General features: G+C 44.4%; 2 protein-coding genes across 2 annotated transcripts; both read right to left on the bottom strand.

Annotated features, from left to right (window-relative positions):
• Positions 1-373: 373 nt before the first annotated feature.
• Positions 374-18,820, bottom strand: LOC100282464 (palmitoyltransferase ZDHHC20). Its single transcript, NM_001155374.1, has 7 exons — positions 18,396-18,820; positions 17,684-17,927; positions 17,490-17,581; positions 3,036-3,159; positions 2,870-2,955; positions 2,728-2,793; positions 374-884 (listed from the first exon to the last, which is right to left on the bottom strand). Exons 1-7 carry the CDS (start codon positions 18,606-18,608, stop codon positions 759-761), a joined length of 951 nt encoding a protein of 316 aa, NP_001148846.1. The 5' UTR covers positions 18,609-18,820; the 3' UTR covers positions 374-758.
• A 347-nt stretch (positions 18,821-19,167) lies between these two features.
• On the bottom strand, positions 19,168-20,377 carry LOC109943197 (metal tolerance protein 1-like). The gene is made up of 2 exons (XM_020546128.2): positions 20,286-20,377; positions 19,168-19,635 (listed from the first exon to the last, which is right to left on the bottom strand). The coding sequence occupies exons 1-2, from the start codon at positions 20,301-20,303 to the stop codon at positions 19,264-19,266; spliced, it is 390 nt and encodes a 129-aa protein (XP_020401717.1). The 5' UTR covers positions 20,304-20,377; the 3' UTR covers positions 19,168-19,263.
• Positions 20,378-20,844: the final 467 nt, after the last annotated feature.

Raw genomic sequence — 20,844 nt, 5'->3', positions numbered from 1 at the left:
TAACGGAGCTCATGAATCTCGAGTCGGGTCTCATAGGCCATATTGGCTGCATATGAACATGTCTCAAATATGGCACTGGGCCAATGTGAAAGCTTTATCTTCTTCCCATGAGAGGAAGAAGAAAGACATGAGGGCGACAAACGCCATTCAAATCTCTCAAATGAATCACCGCTATTTCTACTTGCAGTTTGTAACCATAGCTGAATTGGATGGCAAAAGTTGCTACTTGTAATTTGTATCCAAACTTCCAAAGTTAACTGGATAGCAAAAACAGCGTTGTCAATGAAATCAATCTCGAACAACAGCATGAGCATTGCAAACTAGTACTTCAATACTTTTATAGGGCAATGGAAAGAACACATTGTACAATTTCGAAAGAATTACACAGCGCTTATCCATTTACTATTGATAGTGTATAACAGAGGCACAATTATCAGAAATGATATTTATATCACATAATAATAACTAAACTAAAGTACAGCACTATTTGAAGCACACTACCAGTTTGGATGGAATGAAACCAATCCACGTTGTCGATAAAACTAATTTACATCCCAACAAACTTCCTCTGGCCCAGCTAGGAGAAATTTCACTTCGTCACATACATGACGTGCAACAGATGAATTACTCATGGTTACTAAAATCTTGTGAACATTTCATTTGATGCCTTGCATAGCGCAATCAGCAATGCTGTCAGTTGTATCAGTAGATGTCCAACACTGAGGTATCTGACGAGGACACTGGCAAAAATTGCTGTGTTACAGTTCCTGACCATCAAAATCTGGTCTCACAGGATAATCCAGACCCTGTAGAGCTGGAGTTCTTCTCAAATCCTCTTCTGAGTATGCAGGGATGAACCAATATTTTCTGTCATTTCCAAAAACCTAATAACAAAACATTGATCAACTAAAGTCTTTGATAGATTTGTACCAAAGTTACATGCAAATGCTGGTATTAGCAGGCATCGCTACTGTAATGGCAGATCTATGCCAAAAGGCAACGAAGGCTGGAGGCCTATTGTTGAAGCGAAGACAGAGCGACCCCTCCATCCCTTTACTTTGCACACTAACCTGCTACGAGGCGCAGGGCCATTCAAACAGGAAAGAAGCAAAGGCCCGGCAACGGATCTGGAAGGCGATGGGATCCGCCCCCTCTGCCCTGGCGGCGAAGCCAGCCGGTTGGACTCACCTAGGAAGGGGTCAACCTTTGAGTACCACACAAAGGCCTAACAAAGTCGAAGGTGGTCGGCTTCGTCGTGTCAACATGAGCAACGGGTCGCTAGGTCCTCGCATCGTTCAATCACTGGGTAACGACACTCAACCACTCTAGGTCAACCTATCAGTGATTAGAGAGGGTACCAATTCTGGTGTAATAGGGAGACTTGTACTTACAGTCCTATAATTACCTCGTTGTACAGTGCATGTCAGGAATATAGTTGGTAGTCAGGGTATTACTGTACTTAGGTCCACCAACCCCCGGCTACCCCTATAAATACCCCCATCCTATAGCCGCACAGGACACGCTTAACAAGACATTTGCGCTCCGAGCTTACTGTTTTGTCGCGCCACCTGTCTCTGCTCCATAGTGTTTGGCTCACGGTTTTTCGTTCCAACACCTATTCTTTCCAACTTCTATTTCCTACATTGTTCTTATTAGATTCCTAAGATATATTGGATATGCGGTAGTTTTTTTTTTAGGATTGATTCTTTCCAAGCTTAAATCCTCAATAGACTGAGGGCATGGTCTCCAGACAGCCATCTTACAATGTGCACCTACACTGGCAGTATTACAATTACAAAATAAGAGGAATAAAAATATAAGCAATGTTAAATATATGTTCATAAAATACAGTGACTTCAAAAAGGACTGCCAACTTTGTTGGGTTTTCAATTGATTTTTCACTGATCTTGGCATTTTATGAACAAGAGAATACAAGGAATCGTAAGTGAATTAATGATTTTTTTTGTTTAAACACTAATATCACCACTTTAAAAAATGATCTTTAGTATATTACACCCAAAACTTGTGCAGCTCCAATCAATAAGATGTGTTGGATTTGTGGCCACACAAAAAAGGATCGAGTCCGGAATGATGATATATGTGATAGGCTGGAAGTAGCACTAATTGAATAAAAGTTTGTCCAACATCGGTTGAGAATATTTGGACATATCGAACATTGACCTACAGAGGCGCCACTGTGTAGCAGGATCCTAAGATGTGATAGCAATGAGAAGAAAGAAAGAGGAATACCAAAGTTAATATAGGAAGTAAAAGGAGACTTAAAAGATGGGATATATCCAAAGATTTAGCATTGAACAAAAGTGCATGAAAAATAGCTATCGATATATCTGAACCTTGACTATGGGTTCTACTGGGATTTTAACTCTATACTACCCCAACATGCTTAGGATAAAAAGCTTTGTTGTTGGCTTGTTGCTGCCGTTGCTGCTGCTATTCAGACAAGTTAGACATTTTGCGATAATTATCTCCAACAGTTTCAACGTATTAGTTCATCTCCAACAGTTTCACTCAGTGTGCCACACCAATCTTCAATAACCACAATATCACAATGTTTTGTTATACAAATAAAACAAAAGCTATCATGGATGTCTCAGCTACTTGCGTCTTCACATGCAGTCATGAAGATATATGTAGGTGCATGATTATTATAAAATGAGCAAATAATTGATGAAAATTCTTAAAACTAAAAATCCAATACAGACTAACCTGAGCAAAATTCCTCTTCCGGCCAAGATCATATATCCAATGTGGAGTTGTCTTCTTCTCATATGCCTGTATATCAAGGTTACCAATTAGTATCATCTTCTACATTAAAAAAATGCTTAACAACATAATGCTAGATGCTTGCCTCAATTGTTGTTGTATTAGCAGAAACAAGTGAAATATGCATAATCATAAAACCAAGAACGCTCAAAGAAAAGGCCAGATTCAACACTGCAAGAAGGAACAATTTAGTTAATACCTGAAGAATCATACAGCGCATTTTATATATATAATAACAGTAATGCAATTACCAAAGGTGAGAAATGTGGTTGCAAGTGCTGCAGGACTTCCTGGGATCTCGGCATCACTGAAGAAGGCAATGAAGTGAGGCAATAGAGAGAGAGTGACAAGAGTTGTCTCGAGGAAGGTGTAAAACTGCATGGCATCACAAAATGAGAATGGTTTCACTTTTCAAAACAACATAATAGACAGCAATATGGAGCGGAACAGACAAATTCACAAGAAGCTTAATAGCCAAGCACTCAGCAGCAGTATTTACACTATTGACATTATAAACAGAATAGTGATTAGACTACACGGGTAACATCATAAACAAATGCAATTGCTCCTTCCCTCCGTGCCTCCCTCTTAATATAATTGAGGTAAGAATACATTAGGCCCCTGTGTCGCTCTCTCTACAGGGCGATTCAGGCACCGCCGACTCCACCCACTGCCAGTCCCTCCCATGTACCTCCACTGCTGGGCCGCCACCAGAGCTCGACGCCTGCAAACCGGCAGAATGCAAGGACAGCAGTGGCTGGGACCTCTCCTCTTCTTCCCCACCCCTTTCTCTCCTAGAGGCCTAAGACCGTCTTCAGCAGCTCCCCTATCTCATCCCCTATTTCAAACTTCACTCTGCAAACAATGTCAAACGGTGTCATCTACAGTGCCGCGTCCTCCTATTTTATACAATCCATCGAAGACAGCCTAAGGGCTCCAGTGCTAGGTATGCATGAGCCGGTGGCTGCCCCCAGAATTCCAGCCTGAGGTACGTGGATCAAATGACTCATTGACTGGATATGTCGCCCCTGCACCTGGAGCAACCACAGGAGGCCTTTGGTGGAGTGCCGACTACGCTCGGTGGACGTCGGGGTCACAGTGAAGCCTGTGATCTGCAGCACGCGAGCGGTGAGGCAGCTGTCCCAGACTGGCAGATTCAGAGCCTGGGCGGCTAGAGCCGGTGCCCTGGGGGCACGAATTGGCGGGCCTGCCTAGCGATGGCGTGCAGCGGCCATGAGGTGCCGGTGACGGCAAGAGCAGTCATAGGGACACTAGGCGCTGGTGTGTGGCTACTGCAAGGGCGCCAGTGAAGACAAGTGGCTAGGGGGTTGTGTGTTGCGTGTGTGTCAGAGCTGAGTCTGGTTCCACAAGATGCCCAGTCAGAGAGGGTGGCGTACATGCGACCAGGAGGTTGCATGTCGCATGTGCGGCGAAGCTGATCCGGTTTCGTGGGATCCCCAGTCGGAAGGGGTGGTGGGCTGTCAGGGCCTAAGGAGGCCCACGGAGGGGCTGCGACAGCAGCAGCCATGGGCCCTCCAAGGGGGATTAGATAAGGATAGTTAGAGATAAGATTAGAAGATTAGTTGAGATTATTTAGGACATTAGTTGAGATTATCTAGGAAGGTTATCAGTTAGTAGTTTGTTGAGAGTTTTTAGTAGAGTTTTAAGGAGATAAGGATCTCTAGCTAGATAGGGGTGGCTAGACGCCCTATTTATGTAATCAATGGATGAGAAATACAACAGACAAGAATTAGAAGGGAAAAACCCTCCTCTTGCTCGGCCGTGGGCAGAGGCCCCGGTCGACGTTCCTGCCCATCGATATCCCTCTCCAATCCCTCACCGATCTAGCGACCATAACATCTGGTATCAGCTAGCTTGGGTTTCGATCTGATCCCATAGCTTCTGCTGCCAATTTCGCGACGTCATCCTGGCAACCGGCGTCCCCATCTCCATGGATCACGCCGCATGTCACCTTCATCACGCCGTCCTGGCAACCGACGTCCCCATCTCCATGGGCTGCGCCACATGCCACATTCGTCACACCATCCTGGCAACCGGCGTCCCTATCTCCATGGGCACCATCGCCTGCCAATTTTGTCACCACATCCTGGACGCCGGCATGCCCATCCCCAGGAACAACGCCAAATTTCGTCACATCATCTTCGTTGACGACGTCTCCCTTCCCATGGGCGACGCCACTAGGGGCAGCCACAGCTCAGCAATCACCAGCTCCATTGATGGGGGACTTGTGGACCGACATAAGGGCTGATCTCGCAAAGATGCAAGCCACGCTCCAGAAGGTTGAGCAAGGGCTGCTGCAAATCAAGGCAGCAGTGCAACATGAGCAGCACCAGCTGGCGTTGTCCGCACGGCTCCAGACGTCGGCGGCTGTGGGCATACAAGCTGCTGCTCGTGGCTTCCTTGCACGACGGGGAGTGTGGGAGATGCGCCGACGGATGCTCGAGGCAGCCTTGGTGACGGTTGACCTTGGCACACGGGCGCGCGACCTCGCCCTGTCGGACGGCCATCAGCAGCGACACCGGGCCGCTATCTCCAAGTGCGAGCATGGTACGTGTCCCGTGGGCGACGAACTTCAACTCTACGGCAGCGACGGTAGGGAAGGCACTCCCCTCGTCATCGGCAAGGGCGCACTATTTAGCGCCACCACATTCCGCTACCGGCCGCCACGAGGGCGCCTCCGCTGGTTATTGTTGTGACCTATTCCAGGTGCCCGTCCATGTGCTCCCCTTTCGTCCAGATGGCGTCCATGGGATCCAGGTGGCTGCACACGTGCAAGTCCAATGCGCAAAGGGTGTCCACCTTATCTTATGGGGTCAAATAAATCAGATTCGGAATAATAAGATAAGCCGAGATGTAAAAGGTTTGTCTTCTAGGTTTCTGGTTTTGGGTCAAGTAGACTCGGTCTTTGTCTCTTTGAGCACCGGTCATGCTGCAGCTAGAGGACGAGCTGCTTGTTCAGGAGAGGTGTAGAGTCAGGGCCTAAGGAGGCCCACGGAGGGGCTGCGGCAGCAGCAGCCATGGGCCCTCCAAGGGGGAATAGATAAGGATAGTTAGAGATAAGATTAGAAGTTTAGTTGAGATTATTTAGGAGATTAGTTGAGATTATCTAGGAAGGTTATAAGTTAGTAGTTTGTTGAGAGTTTTTAGGAGAGTTTTAAGGAGATAAGGATCTCTAGCTAGATAAGGGCGGCCAGCCGGCCTATTTATATAATCAATGGATGAGAAATAAAGCAGGCAAGAATTAGAAGGAAAAACCCCTCGTCTTGCTCGGCCGTGGGCAGAGGCCCCCGGCCGACGTTCCTGCCCATCGATACCCCTCTCAACATGGGTGATGTAGTTGTACGGCTGCAATGTGCAACTGGCGCGTCAATGACCCTCTAAAGGGGCTTTTGTGGGGCGTCAGGACGACGGTGGTGGTAGGTAGACGCTCATCTACATCTCGAGGCGATGTTTGTGCTAGGGGTACCTTGGACGAAAGCTTTGGCGACAGTGACGCCTATGGGCGCCACTTCCATTGTTGGGAATGTTGTGTTGTTTCCTCCTAGCATTGTGTTCCAATGGGGAAAAAACTCTGACCATTTTGGACGATCGATAGTGGCACTTTCAGCGTCGTGCCCTTCCAAGGTGTCGATGTTTGGGAAGTTGTCTTGGCTTAGATGGAGGTCACCCTAGGTGGTTGCCTATACTTCTTGATGCCTGTTTGACGTGTGGAGGTTAGTCTTGTAGAGTGAAGTTGGAGCCGCTACGTTAGGGATGTGGCTTAGCAATAATGACATGGACGGACTCTTCTTCGTTGACGTCTTGGAGTTTCTACATGTGAGACTTGGTGACCCACATGGGTGGGACAATGGTTCGAGATAGGAGTCGAAGCTGCTCTTGCGACGTACTTGAGCTTGGCAGCAATGACCTATATCGGCCTTGTTTTTTTTCTAGCTTGTCTGCTTGGCTTTGTTAGGGTGGGTTGTTGGGATATGCCATGGAAGTCAGAGTTGGTTGCTCTACAACCATGCTTGGAAATGATAACTCATGGTAGTGTGTTGGTGTATTGCATGGATGGGTTAGCCATTCAGATGTCCTGTTTTGTAGGCATCACGTGTTTTGGCTAACCCTTCTTATACATGAAACTCTATTTCTTCTTAATTGAAAGGCAGAGCTCCTACAATTAATTCAAAGAATATATAATTATAAGCAGTTCTCCTACGTGTTCTAGAAATGAACTATGTTTATCATGGCGCAGGGATTTGATAGGACCTAAGCTAGTAGCTTGGAATGAACTACTTCCAAGACTTGCTAGCGTAGTATTATATGACGAACAAGATGTATTCAGATGGAATTTAGCCCCAAATGGGAAATTCTTTGTGAAATCACATTATCTTGCTCTAATCCATTCGGATGTACCGAATCTCGACAAAAGATTATGGAAACTTAAAGCCCCTCTAAAAATCAAGATATTCCTTTGGTATTTACGGCGAGGTGTAATACTTACAAAGGATAATCTCGCAAAACGAAACTGGAATGGCAGCGTGAAATGTTGCTTTTGTCACAAAGATGAGACAATTAAGCATCTCTTCTTCGAGTGCCAGGTTGTGCAGATAACATGGAATATAGTCCAAGTAGCTACAAATCTTTACCCACCCTATAATATCTCGAATATATTTGATTCTTGGCTATGGGGAATTAATAAGGTTTTAAAACCGCTAGCAATGTTAGGAGCGACACCGATATGTTGGGCTATTTGGCGTATTAGAAATGATATTGTGTTTAAACAGAAAAATGTTTTTTTTCGTGAACGCGCAGGAGAGCTGCGCATCATTAAATTAAGAGAAGAAACAGTCCAAATGGACCAAAGTACAATGCCACAAAAGGCCAAACACAAGACCACCAAATCCTGACCAAACACAAGATCACCAATTCCTGCTACACACAGGACTGCAGGTTCCTTCTGCGCATGGAACAGCAGCACGCAAAAGGACAGCAGCACAAGTGCCAGCAGGCCACACACCCACACAACTGCTCTTCACTAAGCCCCCAATAGAACTCTTGATCTGAAAATTGCAGCACTAGGACCCAAAGCCTCAAGATGTCTAGCACCGGCAAGCCTCCAACACTCAAACTCATCCAGAAAAACTGATTTTATTCCATGAATGGAAGGCCTGACGCCATCAAAAACCGCCTTATTACGATAAAGCCATAAACACCAAGCCCCCAAGATGATGATACTGTTAAAGCCTCTTCTTTTGGATTTGTGCACTTGCTTACACACCTTCTCCCACCAGTCAGCAAAAATGGACTCATTAGAGGCAGGAGAAAGATTAGCCAGTCCCAATGAAGAGAGAATGTAGAACCAAAATTGTCGCACAAAAATGCAAGTGCAAAGGAGGTGTTGGATATTCTCCGAATCTTGATCACATAAAGGACAAACCTCCGGATAAGCCATCCCTCTTTTCTGCAGTCTATCAGCTGTCCAACATTTATTTCTTATCGCCAACCAAAGAAAAAATTTGCATTTGGGTGGAGCCCAAGTCTTCCATAACCTCTTCCATGGTTCGAAGGTAATCGAACCCATGAAGAAGGCCCTATAACACGACTTCGAAGAGAACTAACCAGAGGAAGAATGAATCCACACATGTCGATCAGCCTCCTGAGTGAGCACCACACCCCTTAATGCATCCCAAAGGTTAAGATATTGTTGCAGCCCAGGCAAATTAAGAGGGGTCTCAATGTCACTGATCCACTGCCAGTTTTGAAGAGCATGGGCCACCGTTCTAGGGGAAATAGCTCGTTTCCCAACATTAGCCACAACAGCAGGGGCAAAATCTTGGATACAAGACCCATCCAACCACCGATCTGTCCAAAATAATGTATTATGCCCATTACCAACCAGAGAAACAATAGAAGCAGTAAAGAATCTCTCGACAAGTTGTTGAATAGGCAAGTCCAAACCAGACCACGGCTTGGTAGGATCAGTTTTTTCTAACCATAACCATTTAGCTTGTAGCGCCCAACTCTGGTACAGCAGGTTAGAAATCCCAAGCCCACCGAGATCCAAAGGCCTTGTAACAATGTCCCACGACACAAGGCAATTGCCACCATTTACCTCCTTTCTTCATTTCCAAATAAATCCTCTCCGAATCTTGTCTATAGAATTAATCACCCACTTGGGGATTTTCAAGGCAATGAGAAGGAAGATCGGGATGGCTGAAAGCACAAAGCGCACCATAGATGTCCTGCCAGCAAGACTAAGCAACCGAGCCTTCCAATTAGGAAGTCGGTCTGCAACTTTCTCGACCCAAACCATGAGATCAGATTTTCTGAGCTTTTTATCTGAAATCGGCAGCCCCAAATAAGTGCAAGGAAAAGAGGAAGAAGTGCAATGAAGAATATTGCAGCCCATTTGTACCGCCTGCTCATTACACCTGATTGGGATAACGAAACTTTTTTGCAAATTAGATACCAATCCCGTGGCTGAACCAAAGCAGTCCAAAATCGTTTTGACACATTGAAAATCTTCCTCAAAAGGTTGAACAAAAAGGACCATGTCATCAACATAAATGGACAGTCTGTTACGGATATTAGCACCCTCCAAGCTGTGCAGCAGCCCCCTATTTTCAGCCAGATTAAACAGACTATTGAGAATATCCATAACCAATACGAACAACATTGGAGAGAGAGGATCACCCTGGCGAAGCCCTCTCCGGTGCCTAATAGGAATACCAGGAGACCCATTCAAAAGCACTCGCGTAGAAGAAGAGGCCAGAATATTGGAGATCATATTTCGCCACACAGGACCAAACCCAAGATATGAAAGCACTTCAATCAAGAAGGCCCAAGAGACCGAGTCAAATGCTTTGGAGATATCCAACTTCAAGAGCAAACTAGAGACTCTTCTTGTGGAGAGATTTAATTGACTGCTGCACCAACATAAAGTTATCGTGAATCGAACGGCTCTACACTTGGCTATTCATTGGCTCCGTACCTGGGTTGTGCTACAGAAGCCTATCTTCCAGGAGTTGATTTTGGATACCTGTCAACGATTGGAGCAAGTGGCCAGGTTGTTTTTTACCCAGGCACATGGGTGCTGATCTAGTCTTCGAATTGATTACTACTAGAGTGTTTGGTGCCATTGTTTTATCTAGACTGTGTGCATCTAGCGCGATGCAGAAGTCAGGTTTTTATTTTACAAGAGGGTTGTAATTTATGACAATCTTGTTTTAATAAAGTTTCCCTTATCGAAAAAAACGTGTTCTAGAAAAAATTATGTTTTTAATCAATGAGGACCAAATGAATGGTTAGCAAAAGTCACTAGTGACAGGATTCTAATAGACAAATTTGTGTTTCGTTTCTAGCAAAGGGTGCTAAGAGACTATGGTATCACGTCAAATAAAAACATTATGCACAAGCTATCAAATATGCAATTCATTTCATGTTTCATCCGATTCATTCTGCCAAAAAAGGAAGAAAGTTTTTTTTGGAGAATCTTGTAGATGAAAAATGATAGCTTGGTAATGCTAGTCTCATGGTGTCTGTGGAAGCATCGCAATGCGTGTGTGTTTGAGGGATCTAATCCTAGTATTGATGGTTTTGCAAGTCATTAGAGATGAGGTTGCAGCCTAGCGTTTAGCTGGAGCGTCCAGTCTAGGTGTGTTGTGGCCTCTCTGGCCCCTGTAGCCTTGTTTAGTTTCTTTTATGGATCCCTTCTGGTTTACTGTGTTCTGGCCTCCAGGATAGGCCCCTGTAACCTATAATTTGGTCCATTTTTGGGTCTTTTTCTCTTCTTAATATAATGATACACAATTCTCCTGCGTGTTCGAGAAATACTTCCTAATCCAAGAAACAAACAATAGTATCACAAATTTCACAACATTGACGTCATAAATTCAGCAGTTCTGAAGCTAGTGTACTAGTATTTATGGCACCTCCATAAGCATAAGTAGTTTATGACAGCTTGATGTGGTTTTATATATTTCTGAAACTTGAGATATAATTAGGCACCAGACATTGAATTTGAATGAAAAATGAAAAAGGCACAATCTAGGTCAATTTTATTGCTTTTGAAACTATTAATTCATATAAACAGGAACAACTGTTTTGAGTGACTGTTAGAATTAGGGTTACGGAGGTAGCACGAGTAGTAGGTTTGGGGTCTAGGACCAGGACCTCGGCGCTTGGGGAGGCCGGCCGCAGGGATTTCCCCATAGTCGGCAAGAGAGAAGGGATTTCCTTCTAATCTCTTGCTTACCTTCAACTGATACAACCCCTCTCCTTATATATGTTGGATCCGAGACACGGAGGCCAGCTCAACTACGGCGATGACGAGACGCCAAGGTCAAAATCTGGACGCGGTCATAGCGGCGAGAAGACTGGATCACCTGGAACACACGCAAACGAGGTAGGAATATGTGTTTGGCCTGCGTAACTGACACAGCTTTCCTAGGTCTATATTTCACATAATAAAAGACTGGTACATAAGCTTGAAGCCTGCCTAACCCCGTCGCTCGAACGTGCCCCATGATCTCCTTTCGTGGCTGAAACATGGGCGTGCGCAGCACTCCAACACGACGGGGTCGAACACCTGGCGGTCACGGAGTGGATCGGGGCGCAGCACCATCCACCCACGATTCTACGCCTACAACTATGGTTCTAACCAAAACATATACGCGTCCAACTAGATTACAGACGATAACAACTTTATTTAAAACAACTAACAAGTCACCCCTTAATCTTGTTGGACTTGTCCGACACCCAATCTTGTCCTCATCTCAATAAACCTGATCCTGCACAAAGGCTTCGTTAGGATGTCTGCCAGTTGGTCATCGGTTCCCACGTGATCCACATCAACTATACCCTTTTCAATGCAGTCTCTGATGTAATGATAGTGAGTGCCTCTAGCCTAGCGGTTAAGGACTTCCGAGTAGCACCTCCAAGTCCTGGGTTCGATTCCTATCGGGAGCGAATTTTCAGGCTTGGTTAAAAAAATCCCCTCGCTGTGCCCCGTCCGCTCTCGGGGTACGATGTCCTGTGCGCCACCCTCCGGTTGGGCCGTCGCAGAGTGAACAGTTGACGCTGGCCCGTTAGTGATGGGGGGGCCAAGGTTCGGGGATTTTCTCGGTCGAGACCATTGTTTCGGTCTCTTCTTATATGGAATACCGGGAGGGCGGTCTTTCCCTCCCCGGCCGAGTTTTTTTTCAATATGTTTGCTTCTATCGTGAAACACAGGATTCTTGCTCAGTTCAATCGCTGACATGTTATCTATCAACAGTCTGAACTTATGAGATGCTTCATTCATAATGCCTGCCATGAGCATACTTAACCAGACTCCTTGACATGCCCCAAGTGCAGCTGAAACATATTCTGCTTCACATGAAGAGAGAGCAACAATTTTCTGTTTCTGAGATGTCCAGGTTACCAGATTCTCATCCAAAAAGAAAAGAATTCCAGATGTACTTCTTTTGATAAGATCTCCTGAGCAGTCACTGTCTGTGTACCCAAGCAGTGACAGCTCTGCACCTTCTCCCTTCTTGAGTTTAACCCCATAGTCTAAAGTTCCAGCAAGATACCTAATGATTCTCTTTACTGCAACCCAGTGTTCCTTTCCTGGAGCTTCCATAAATCTGCTAACCAAGCCTACAGCAAAACATATATCAGGTCTTGTGTTAACAAGATACCTCAGACTTCCAATAATGCTTCTGTATTTTGCTTCATCTCTTTCAGTTCCCTTCTGGGTAGCAGTGAGTCTGAACCTTTGTTCCATTGGAGTATCACTTGGGTTACAATTTTCCATCTGAAGAGACTCCACTATCTTTGTTGCATAAGCCTTCTGACAGATGGTGATCTCATCTGGTCTTTGTCTGACTTCCATGCCCAGGTAGTAAGTGAGTAGTCCCAGGTCACTCATGTCAAAAGTCTGCTTCATTTTCTGTTTAAAAACAGCAATCTACCTGACAGATGAGGAAAATCATCCATCTTTGCAAGGAAACTCATAGACATAGATGAGATAGAAACACCATCTTCATCTTGCTCTAAAATCCTTGAAAATAGGATTGCAAAGAAAAGAAAGCTCAGTATTGCTGGAGTTTTGCAAAATTGTGGACATTAGGGCAAATGAAACAAAAAAATTATGAATAAACTCAATGAGACAACTAAGTAGGTGGCTATTCTATCAAGCGGTGTCTGGATCTTCTAGAATCAATTGAAGAACTTTCAGATGAGGAAAGGCACAAGCAACAAATGTGCTGAAGTGTGAGGTCAACAGAGTAATTTTCATGAACTTCAAGATTCCAAAGGTTCGTCTGTTATGGGTCAAAGGCGAAACCGCTCCCAAGGTAACTTACTTTCATGTGTTTGTACTTGTAGTCAGTTAACTTATTTATTTGCACATGTTCCTAGCCCATCTTCTCACTCTGGACTTATGTATAGTGACCCTGCAGAGATCTCATCTGATTTGTTGTAACACCATTAACTTTTTCTATGGCACTAGGATCTCATCTGATTTGCTGAATCTGAACCATGCATTATTTCTAAAAGTGACACTTCTGAATCTGAACCATGCATCTAGAATTATTGCTCAAATTTTTGATGTGACACTTCTGAATCTGAACCATACATTGTATAGCTCTCAGGTCTCAGCCTCACACACACATAGCAGATACCCAGCTAGCTTTTCTCTGATAGTAGCTTTTCTCTAACAGCCAAGCACTTGGTTGCACACTTGCAGTATAGTAATAGCAGCAGCATCTTGAATTAATTGGATCGAAGTATTTTGAAATAGTGAATTATTTTGATTTTTCAGTGCATTTTAAAAGCTTCAAGGCTTGATGCAAGTTTGTGCATTCTTGATCCATAGACAGTTTTACATGCACATGCAATTTGTAAATCTAGATACTTCATAACCTGATGACTGTTGAGACAGTAACATTTCTTCAAGGGCTCTATAGTTCTATTATTGACCATTTGTGTACACAGTTTCCCTTCAAATTTTTCCCTGTTCAAGTGTAAATCAAACTGTAGCTATTTTTATTTGATGTTGGAATAAAATTTGAAAAAGATGTTATATTTGATGACACACACAATTACTCAATCCAGAGAGTACCTTATTTTGTATTTCGTTTTTTCGTGTCTGAATTTAAACTATAGGTGTACATTCGGGCCACCCGGGCCAAGCCCAAAAAGGCCCGGCACGATTGAATTTCGGGCCAGCCCAGCTTGTAATTATTACAGGTCGTGCCGAACCGACCCATGGGCTTAGCCCTCGGCCCATGGCCCAGCACGTTATTGGTTAAACGTGTCGGGATCATTTCGGGCGGCCCAAAATTGTAAAAAACCTGAAATTCAAATTCTGGCCCAAAATTCACATAGAGCCCGAAATTTATACCAAAGCCCGAAATTCAAAACACATATACCATTTAGTAGATATTAACATTTCAAGCTTTATAATTAACAAAACCAAAGACCACGAAACCAATGGGTGGTTGACACCTCATCTTCATGATTAAGCATGCGGCTAGCCAAATTGGAGCGGATGATTTCCAATATTAGAAGTGGATGACCAAATAAATATGGGCGTTTTCGTGCCTGTAAATGGGCTTTTTCATGCCTCCGTAAACGGGCCATGCTCGTGCCCGCCCGTGGGCCGCGACCTCAGCCAAGCACGACCCGTTGCATAATTTCGGGTCGTGCTTTTTTCTCGTGCTTCGAGCTAGTCCACCAGGTCCGGCCCAAATGTACACCTCTAATCTGAACACACTCAATACTCAAGTCAAAATAAAAGCACATATTAGAATTCTACAATTACAGAACTAACAGTGAAGTATTTTGTTCAGGACGCACTTGGTCCATTTTTTTAGATAATTGGTGTATTCATCTCGTAATGATCTCTAATAGGATAGTTTCTTTGCTTCATCTTTGGCTTACTAGAACAACAGAAATGCTTACAATTTTATGTAATTGTTTCACTTTTATGTAAATGTAGGCCTAATCTACATTGTGGCTTCTTTGTACTGTGGCTGCTGATGGTGCTTACAAGCAAATGGTTGTTAATGGTGCTTACATTTTCGGCTTCATTGTATCTGGTTTTCGGACATTGTAGTGAAGGTTGACATGAGTAACTCCTGTATGAACTTTGGAATGGTTAACTTTTAAGTGTCTTGTGGCAATTAGCCTTTTATGTACTTTGGATTGTATGGAATGTTTTCATCCAATGCGTCATTTATACTGAACAATGTTTATCCTTGCTACTAAATTTATGGAGTGCATCAACATTTTACATTTATTTGTTTCTCCGATTTTTTTAAATTTTTTTGTTAGTCGGGATTTTAATCCCTGTCTCTCCCAAATGGACATTGGGTAAAATCACCCCTAGAGGGTTCTTGTCACCTAGTGGGGAAGGGGTATACAGTGCAGGGTGGAAATTCCCTACGAGGTGTAAATCCATGTGCATTTCCTTCCCAAGCATCCAAAGGCGCCCTTAGAAGATGGGTATGGGGAAGTTTCTTCTCCCACGGGGATGTAAACGGGGGGAAATTCTCCCTCGACAGGTATACGGGGACGGGGATGGGGGAGCATTCCTCATCCCCATTCCCCACAGGGACCCGCTAAACTTACATATGACGATGTTTTCATGTAATAGTTAATGATAAAAATGAATAGTTACCTTGTAAAGAGATCACTCGTTGTACAAATGTGTTCATTTTGATGTGCATATAATGATTTCTTACATCTGACAATATGTATAAGTGACAATGTTTTGCATTAATAACAAATGAAGTACATCCTGATTATAATTTAATCGGGGATGGGGATCCCCGACGGGGATTTATCCCCACGGGGATGGGGAAGAAATGTCCCCCGCAAGCGTTCGTGGGGATCCCCGCGGGGAAACTTTTTTCGTCGCGGGGACGGGGATGGAGAGCTAAAACCCGATGTGGAATTCTCTGTTGCCATCCCTACCAGTTGTACGCATCGAACGTGTCCGGTGCGACACCGGTGCCTCACTAGAGCTCTGCATAGTAACGACACGTTTAGTGCGACTCCAAATTGTTCGGTGCACCACCAGACATGTTTGGTGTACACAAAAAACCTAAGTGCGGGTAGAGTAGTTTGGTCTTTTCAATGTTCAACTTCACTCTGGAACCAAACACATGATGGAGCCGCTCTGTTCTGCATCACTCTGAAACCAAACAAAAAAACAAAGTGACTTTGTTCTGACTACCAAACATAGAATAGAGTCGTTCTATCCTTATAATATGGAACAGAGCCACTCCGTCCAACTATGTTTTGGAACCAAACGGTACCTTACGTTTAACTCATCTCCTCGTGAATAGATCCTTCTTTCTCTATGCTCTCATGCAAACCCTAGCTCATTGGTTGTTGCAGCTGCCCTCACCTCATTGTTGCTTGACTGTGCGTCACCGTTCCACCCCACCACTAGCCCGTACCTCATCATCCGTACAGTGCAGGAGCTTGTCACCATTATTGAGGCATGATAGGGCCTCTAGCCAAGTTGGTCAGGTGGTCTGAGTAGCACTCCTCAGGTCCTCAGTTCGAATCCTAGTGGGAGCGAGTTTCAGGCTAAGGTTGAAAAAGGTCACTCACTGGTTCCCCTGGTTGTATGCACACAAGATGGACTGGCCTATGGGGGCGTATCCTCATGTAGGGATTAGGAGGGCTCAAAGCACGAGTAAAGATCTGACCTATAGGGGGTGGACCCTCATGGTGCATGAGGGACCAGCTTTTGTGACCTTTCTCGGTTGGCCCTGATTGAGCTTCCTCTTAGTATAATACTGTGGCGGCACTCTTTCCCCAACCGGCCGAATTTTTTGTCACCGTCATTGAGGCACGCAGAAAAGAGCACGATGATAGGTCGGTGGTCAAAGAAGAGTGACCACCACGCGCGTACTAGTGCTACTCCATTGCCTCACCACGCCACATGATGTAATCGCACCAGCAACAACATGCATGTGTGCTTGGACCAACCGGGTCGCTAACCAATAGGCTATAAAAGATACGACAACAAATATTGTCCTAGTTAATTACTCCTATGTGCATGCATGCATAAAGTTGTAGCTAGCTTTCCTACATATGCGCCAGCAGCAAAAGCATGATGTGGTCTGCAGCAGCTAGACGAGGGGAACCTCGGGATACATAGGTTGTAGTCACCGTGAGAGAAGAGGGGAGCAAAGAGAAACAAAGGATCTATTCGTGAGAGAAGAGAAACGATGAACACTTAAATATAGAAAAATATGCCAATATGCCACATCAGCAAGAACGTCCACATGGTTGGCATGGACTTGCGGTGCACCACTTGACAAATTTAAGGACCCATCTTGCGGAGTTGGAGCTGCTCGTCCCCAGTGTTGAGCTCAGCAACGATGACTCTGGATGGGCTTTGTGTGTGGGGTTGTCGTTGTTTGTGCACTTTGTATTGATTTCGGGCCTGGTTTTCCTTAAAACTAGGTCAAATTCCATTCTTCTTAATTGAAAGGCAGAGCTCCTGCCATTACGTTCAAAAAAAATTGCCACCTCATCACTTTTGTTGATGTGTCACTATTAATAAATGAGGATGGAACCCTCACTAAGATTGGCCTTGTGCAACAACATAGGGACATCTTCCACCACTGGCCAAGATTTAAGGTCAATCTATCTTCCTACTCAAAAAGGATCATATATCAGGTATAGTAGTATTATACCAGGAAGAGAAGAAAGTATTTGTAGTTCAGCGCCCCAACACAATTAACAACCCACACACAATGATGATCCATCTTAAGAACACATCTTCCACCTAAAATTATGCAGAGACAAAGCACACAAAAAAGATATTAGCTGATTCATGACAGCTGGCAAAAAATAAAGCTGATCCTGAAGACTAAAACCATATACTTACAAACAGAGCAATGGTGGCACCGAGGTGGCTTCAACTGGTTGCACTTCCTACAGTACCTAACCCTTGGATTTGTCATATTGCCAAGAGCCACAGATTGCTGTGAGTTCATCTGGCTACAGAGCTCTGAGCTAGCAAGAGGAGCAGTTTCTCCCATCTCCACATCAAAATCAAGATTCCAATTTGGTGGAACAGAACCAGGGTCCGTGAACACGACAGAAAAATAACTCCATAAAAGCATAGCAAGCTGCAAAACAGAAAGTAAGTTATCTTATTAGCACACTAAAGAAAACTGAGAGAAAACGGTGTCAGATAAATAGATAATTTTACTAGTGTTTACAGTTAACTATGTTGGTACACAAAGCACCAGAAATTCAGCCGACCTTATGGTTCTACAATCATTAGCTTTCAAATGCATTTAATCAGATCATCTAGAAAACTTTATTTTTCTTGATGAACTTCATTTTAATAATTGACGTATTCTCTATTAACCAAATCTACCATGTTGTCAGAAACCATATTAGTAAAAACAATAAAGCCGAATGAAGACAGTCCCATCCAGCGATATCCAAGAACTAAGGTCGGCACCCAGTGATACCCAATACGGCTGATATTGGCATCCAGAGCAGATATTTCGCCCGAAGGAAGAACCTTTCACAACCGAATCCCCCCCCCCCCCCCCGAAGCACCCCCCCAGGCACGTGAGGATACGCACCAGGAAGTGGAAGGAGAGCAGGACGGCGAGCGCGGCGAGAGTGGTGCCGCCGCCGGTGAACAGGGCGGGGCCGTAGTTGCAGAGGACGACAGCGTAGTAGGTGACGCCGACGATCGCGAGGACGAGCAGGATCATGATGGAACCTAGCCCACGCAGAGCCGTGCAGAACCGGAACACGTTCCACGCCATCGCGACCCCCGCCGATCTGTACATGGTCGCCCCGCCACCGCCGCCTCGGGCAACCAGGGAGGAGGACGAGCAACAAACCGGCGTCCCTCGCTGGATAATCCAGGAAAACGAGGTGTTGGAGGAGGATTCGGAATTCGAGATTAAGGAAGACGAAGACACGGGCGACCGAGCAGGTCAGAGCTGGAGGTGCACGGTGCACCTCGCCGCTTGTTCTTTGCTTCAGATTTACTAGACGTGTGTCCGTGCGTTGCAACGGGAACATATAATATCATGATAACTTATATATAAATGTGTTACATTGTTATGAGAAGATTTTGTAATCCATTGGTGATCCTGCCTGTACATATAAATTTTGTTATTTTAATCTACCCGTTTCACCACTACATTGCAACCATCAATATCATGCAGACCTATATACATGATAGTTAGGTGTCTGTGCGTTGCGACGACTCACAAATCTATTACTACTCTATAAGACCCTATTGTAGGCGTTCACAAGTGCACCGTGTTTCTACCCGTCCTCCCCCTCGTGCAATCCCAGGAATCATCGCCACTCTCGTTAAAGATGAGGGAGCCCTGCACATCGCCACTCTCGTTAATGAGCCTTACAATAGCCTCATATAACAGTACGCCAACAAATAGCCATATGAGCTGAATGGAGACCAAGGCACCAAGAATCTCAATCTAGAAGAACCCATATGACTGCTGTGGTGTTGCTTCCCATCCAGCAGCCCAGAAAGAGAATAACGGTAATGGCAAATGCTGCCACATCAGAAAGAAGGTGTGCCGCATCAGTTAAGATGGCAAGACTGTTTGCTTTGATGCCCCCGACTACTTCCACCATCATGAATATGATGCAAAGGATAACTGTGATTATAAGCTTCCTCATGGACGTGGATCTCTCCTTGGCATCTTTCGAGGAGTTACTGGAATCAGAGAAATAATATGCAGCACCCTTGCAAAATTTGTTCCCTGCTGCAACAGAAGCTGATGCTGAGATGTCCATTTTCACTTCAGCAATCTGAGAATGTAATGGATTATGGTTTTCCATCTGAAAGTAAGATAAAAATAAAATTAATACACATCAACAAAGACGATGATAGATGCATAGCTGAAATGTCACAGTCTAAGAAAAAATGTTATATGCATTTCAATTCTTGCTACAGCTGGTGTGGAAATTGAAGAGGCAGGCAATCTATTTGTGCCACTAAAGGAGCAAAACTGTAAGAAGAGTAGCACTGTCATGATAGTAAAAATCTCAAAACAAGCTAGAGTTCAATATTGAAAAATGTCAGTTCATGTATGGCCAAGGCAATTGCTTGCAAGGAAAAAGGAACTCTTCAAGAAAGATTCACACAAAGAATGGTCCTCAATAACACAATATGCATATTGCTGAGTAGTTTGACAGAACTTAAACAGGTCAACGTTGACACGTCACTCTCTATCATGGCTGAATGAAAACAAGCAACCAATCAAATTGCTATTACATGTACATATGCTGGCTATTTGGGCCTGGTTCACTGATACGAGTTAGACTATGCTGAAGCAGGAAACCAATCATGTGCTTTGTGATCCATTGAAACATACAGTAGTAGCAGATCCATGTTGATCATATCAAGTTCCAAATAAGGGAACTGAGAAAATAACAGAACAGCAGGGGAAAAGAGTTGTTGCATTGTATCCAACTTCTCGAGTACATACTCTAGCTTCTTGCAACATATCTCATTAGCAATCCTTGCGATGTAATCACACTTTTCAAATGGACGGTTGAAGCGTCCCCAATCCTCTGGGACTCAAATGTGATACAATTACTAGTCCCAGGAGGCTAGTAAACACATTTATACATCAGATGATTACAGATCTTCTTAAACGACAAACCTATAAAGGTGACGAACAACTTTAAGAGTTGGTCCACAACTCGGGACATATCATCAGAGTAGGGCTGAAGCAGCCCGATATACGCAGCGAAGCAAATCAGCGGTCCAACAGCCACAGGCAAGGTTGGGAACAGGCGTAACTCTTACCCGATCTCCTTTTTCTGAAAAAAAATAAATAAGCAAGGGTGAGTACAAACGTACTCAGCAGCCCACCTTCACCCGCGGAATGGGGAAATCAGATATAATGCATGGAATATCTTGAGCTCAGGATATTTTGCAGAAACAGCAATATTTTATGCAGGGTTGTTTTGTAAAACATTTTGTATTTTGCAAAGCGCATCCTCTCCCAAAGGAGCAGGAAGTTTTTCAGTGTTATAACAAAA

This window comes from Zea mays, chromosome 10 (genome assembly GCF_902167145.1).
Source record: "Zea mays cultivar B73 chromosome 10, Zm-B73-REFERENCE-NAM-5.0, whole genome shotgun sequence".
Taxonomy (NCBI): Eukaryota; Viridiplantae; Streptophyta; class Magnoliopsida; order Poales; family Poaceae; genus Zea; species Zea mays.
The sequence above is the reverse complement of the archived record's forward strand: the minus strand, read 5'-3'. Positions and strand labels throughout refer to the sequence as shown.

Bases quoted from the DNA above. Each gene is read 5' to 3' on its own strand.
- LOC100282464 (NM_001155374.1), bottom strand. From the start codon at position 18,608: ATGTACAGATCGGCGGGGGTCGCGATGGCGTGGAACGTGTTCCGGTTC. The intron at 3,160-17,489 runs GTATAATACTAC...GATGCCATGCAG, and splicing joins AATACTTTCTTCTCTTCCTG to TTTTACACCTTCCTCGAGAC. The intron at 885-2,727 runs GTTAGTCTGTAT...TTTTGTTATTAG, and splicing joins GGAAGAGGAATTTTGCTCAG to GTTTTTGGAAATGACAGAAA.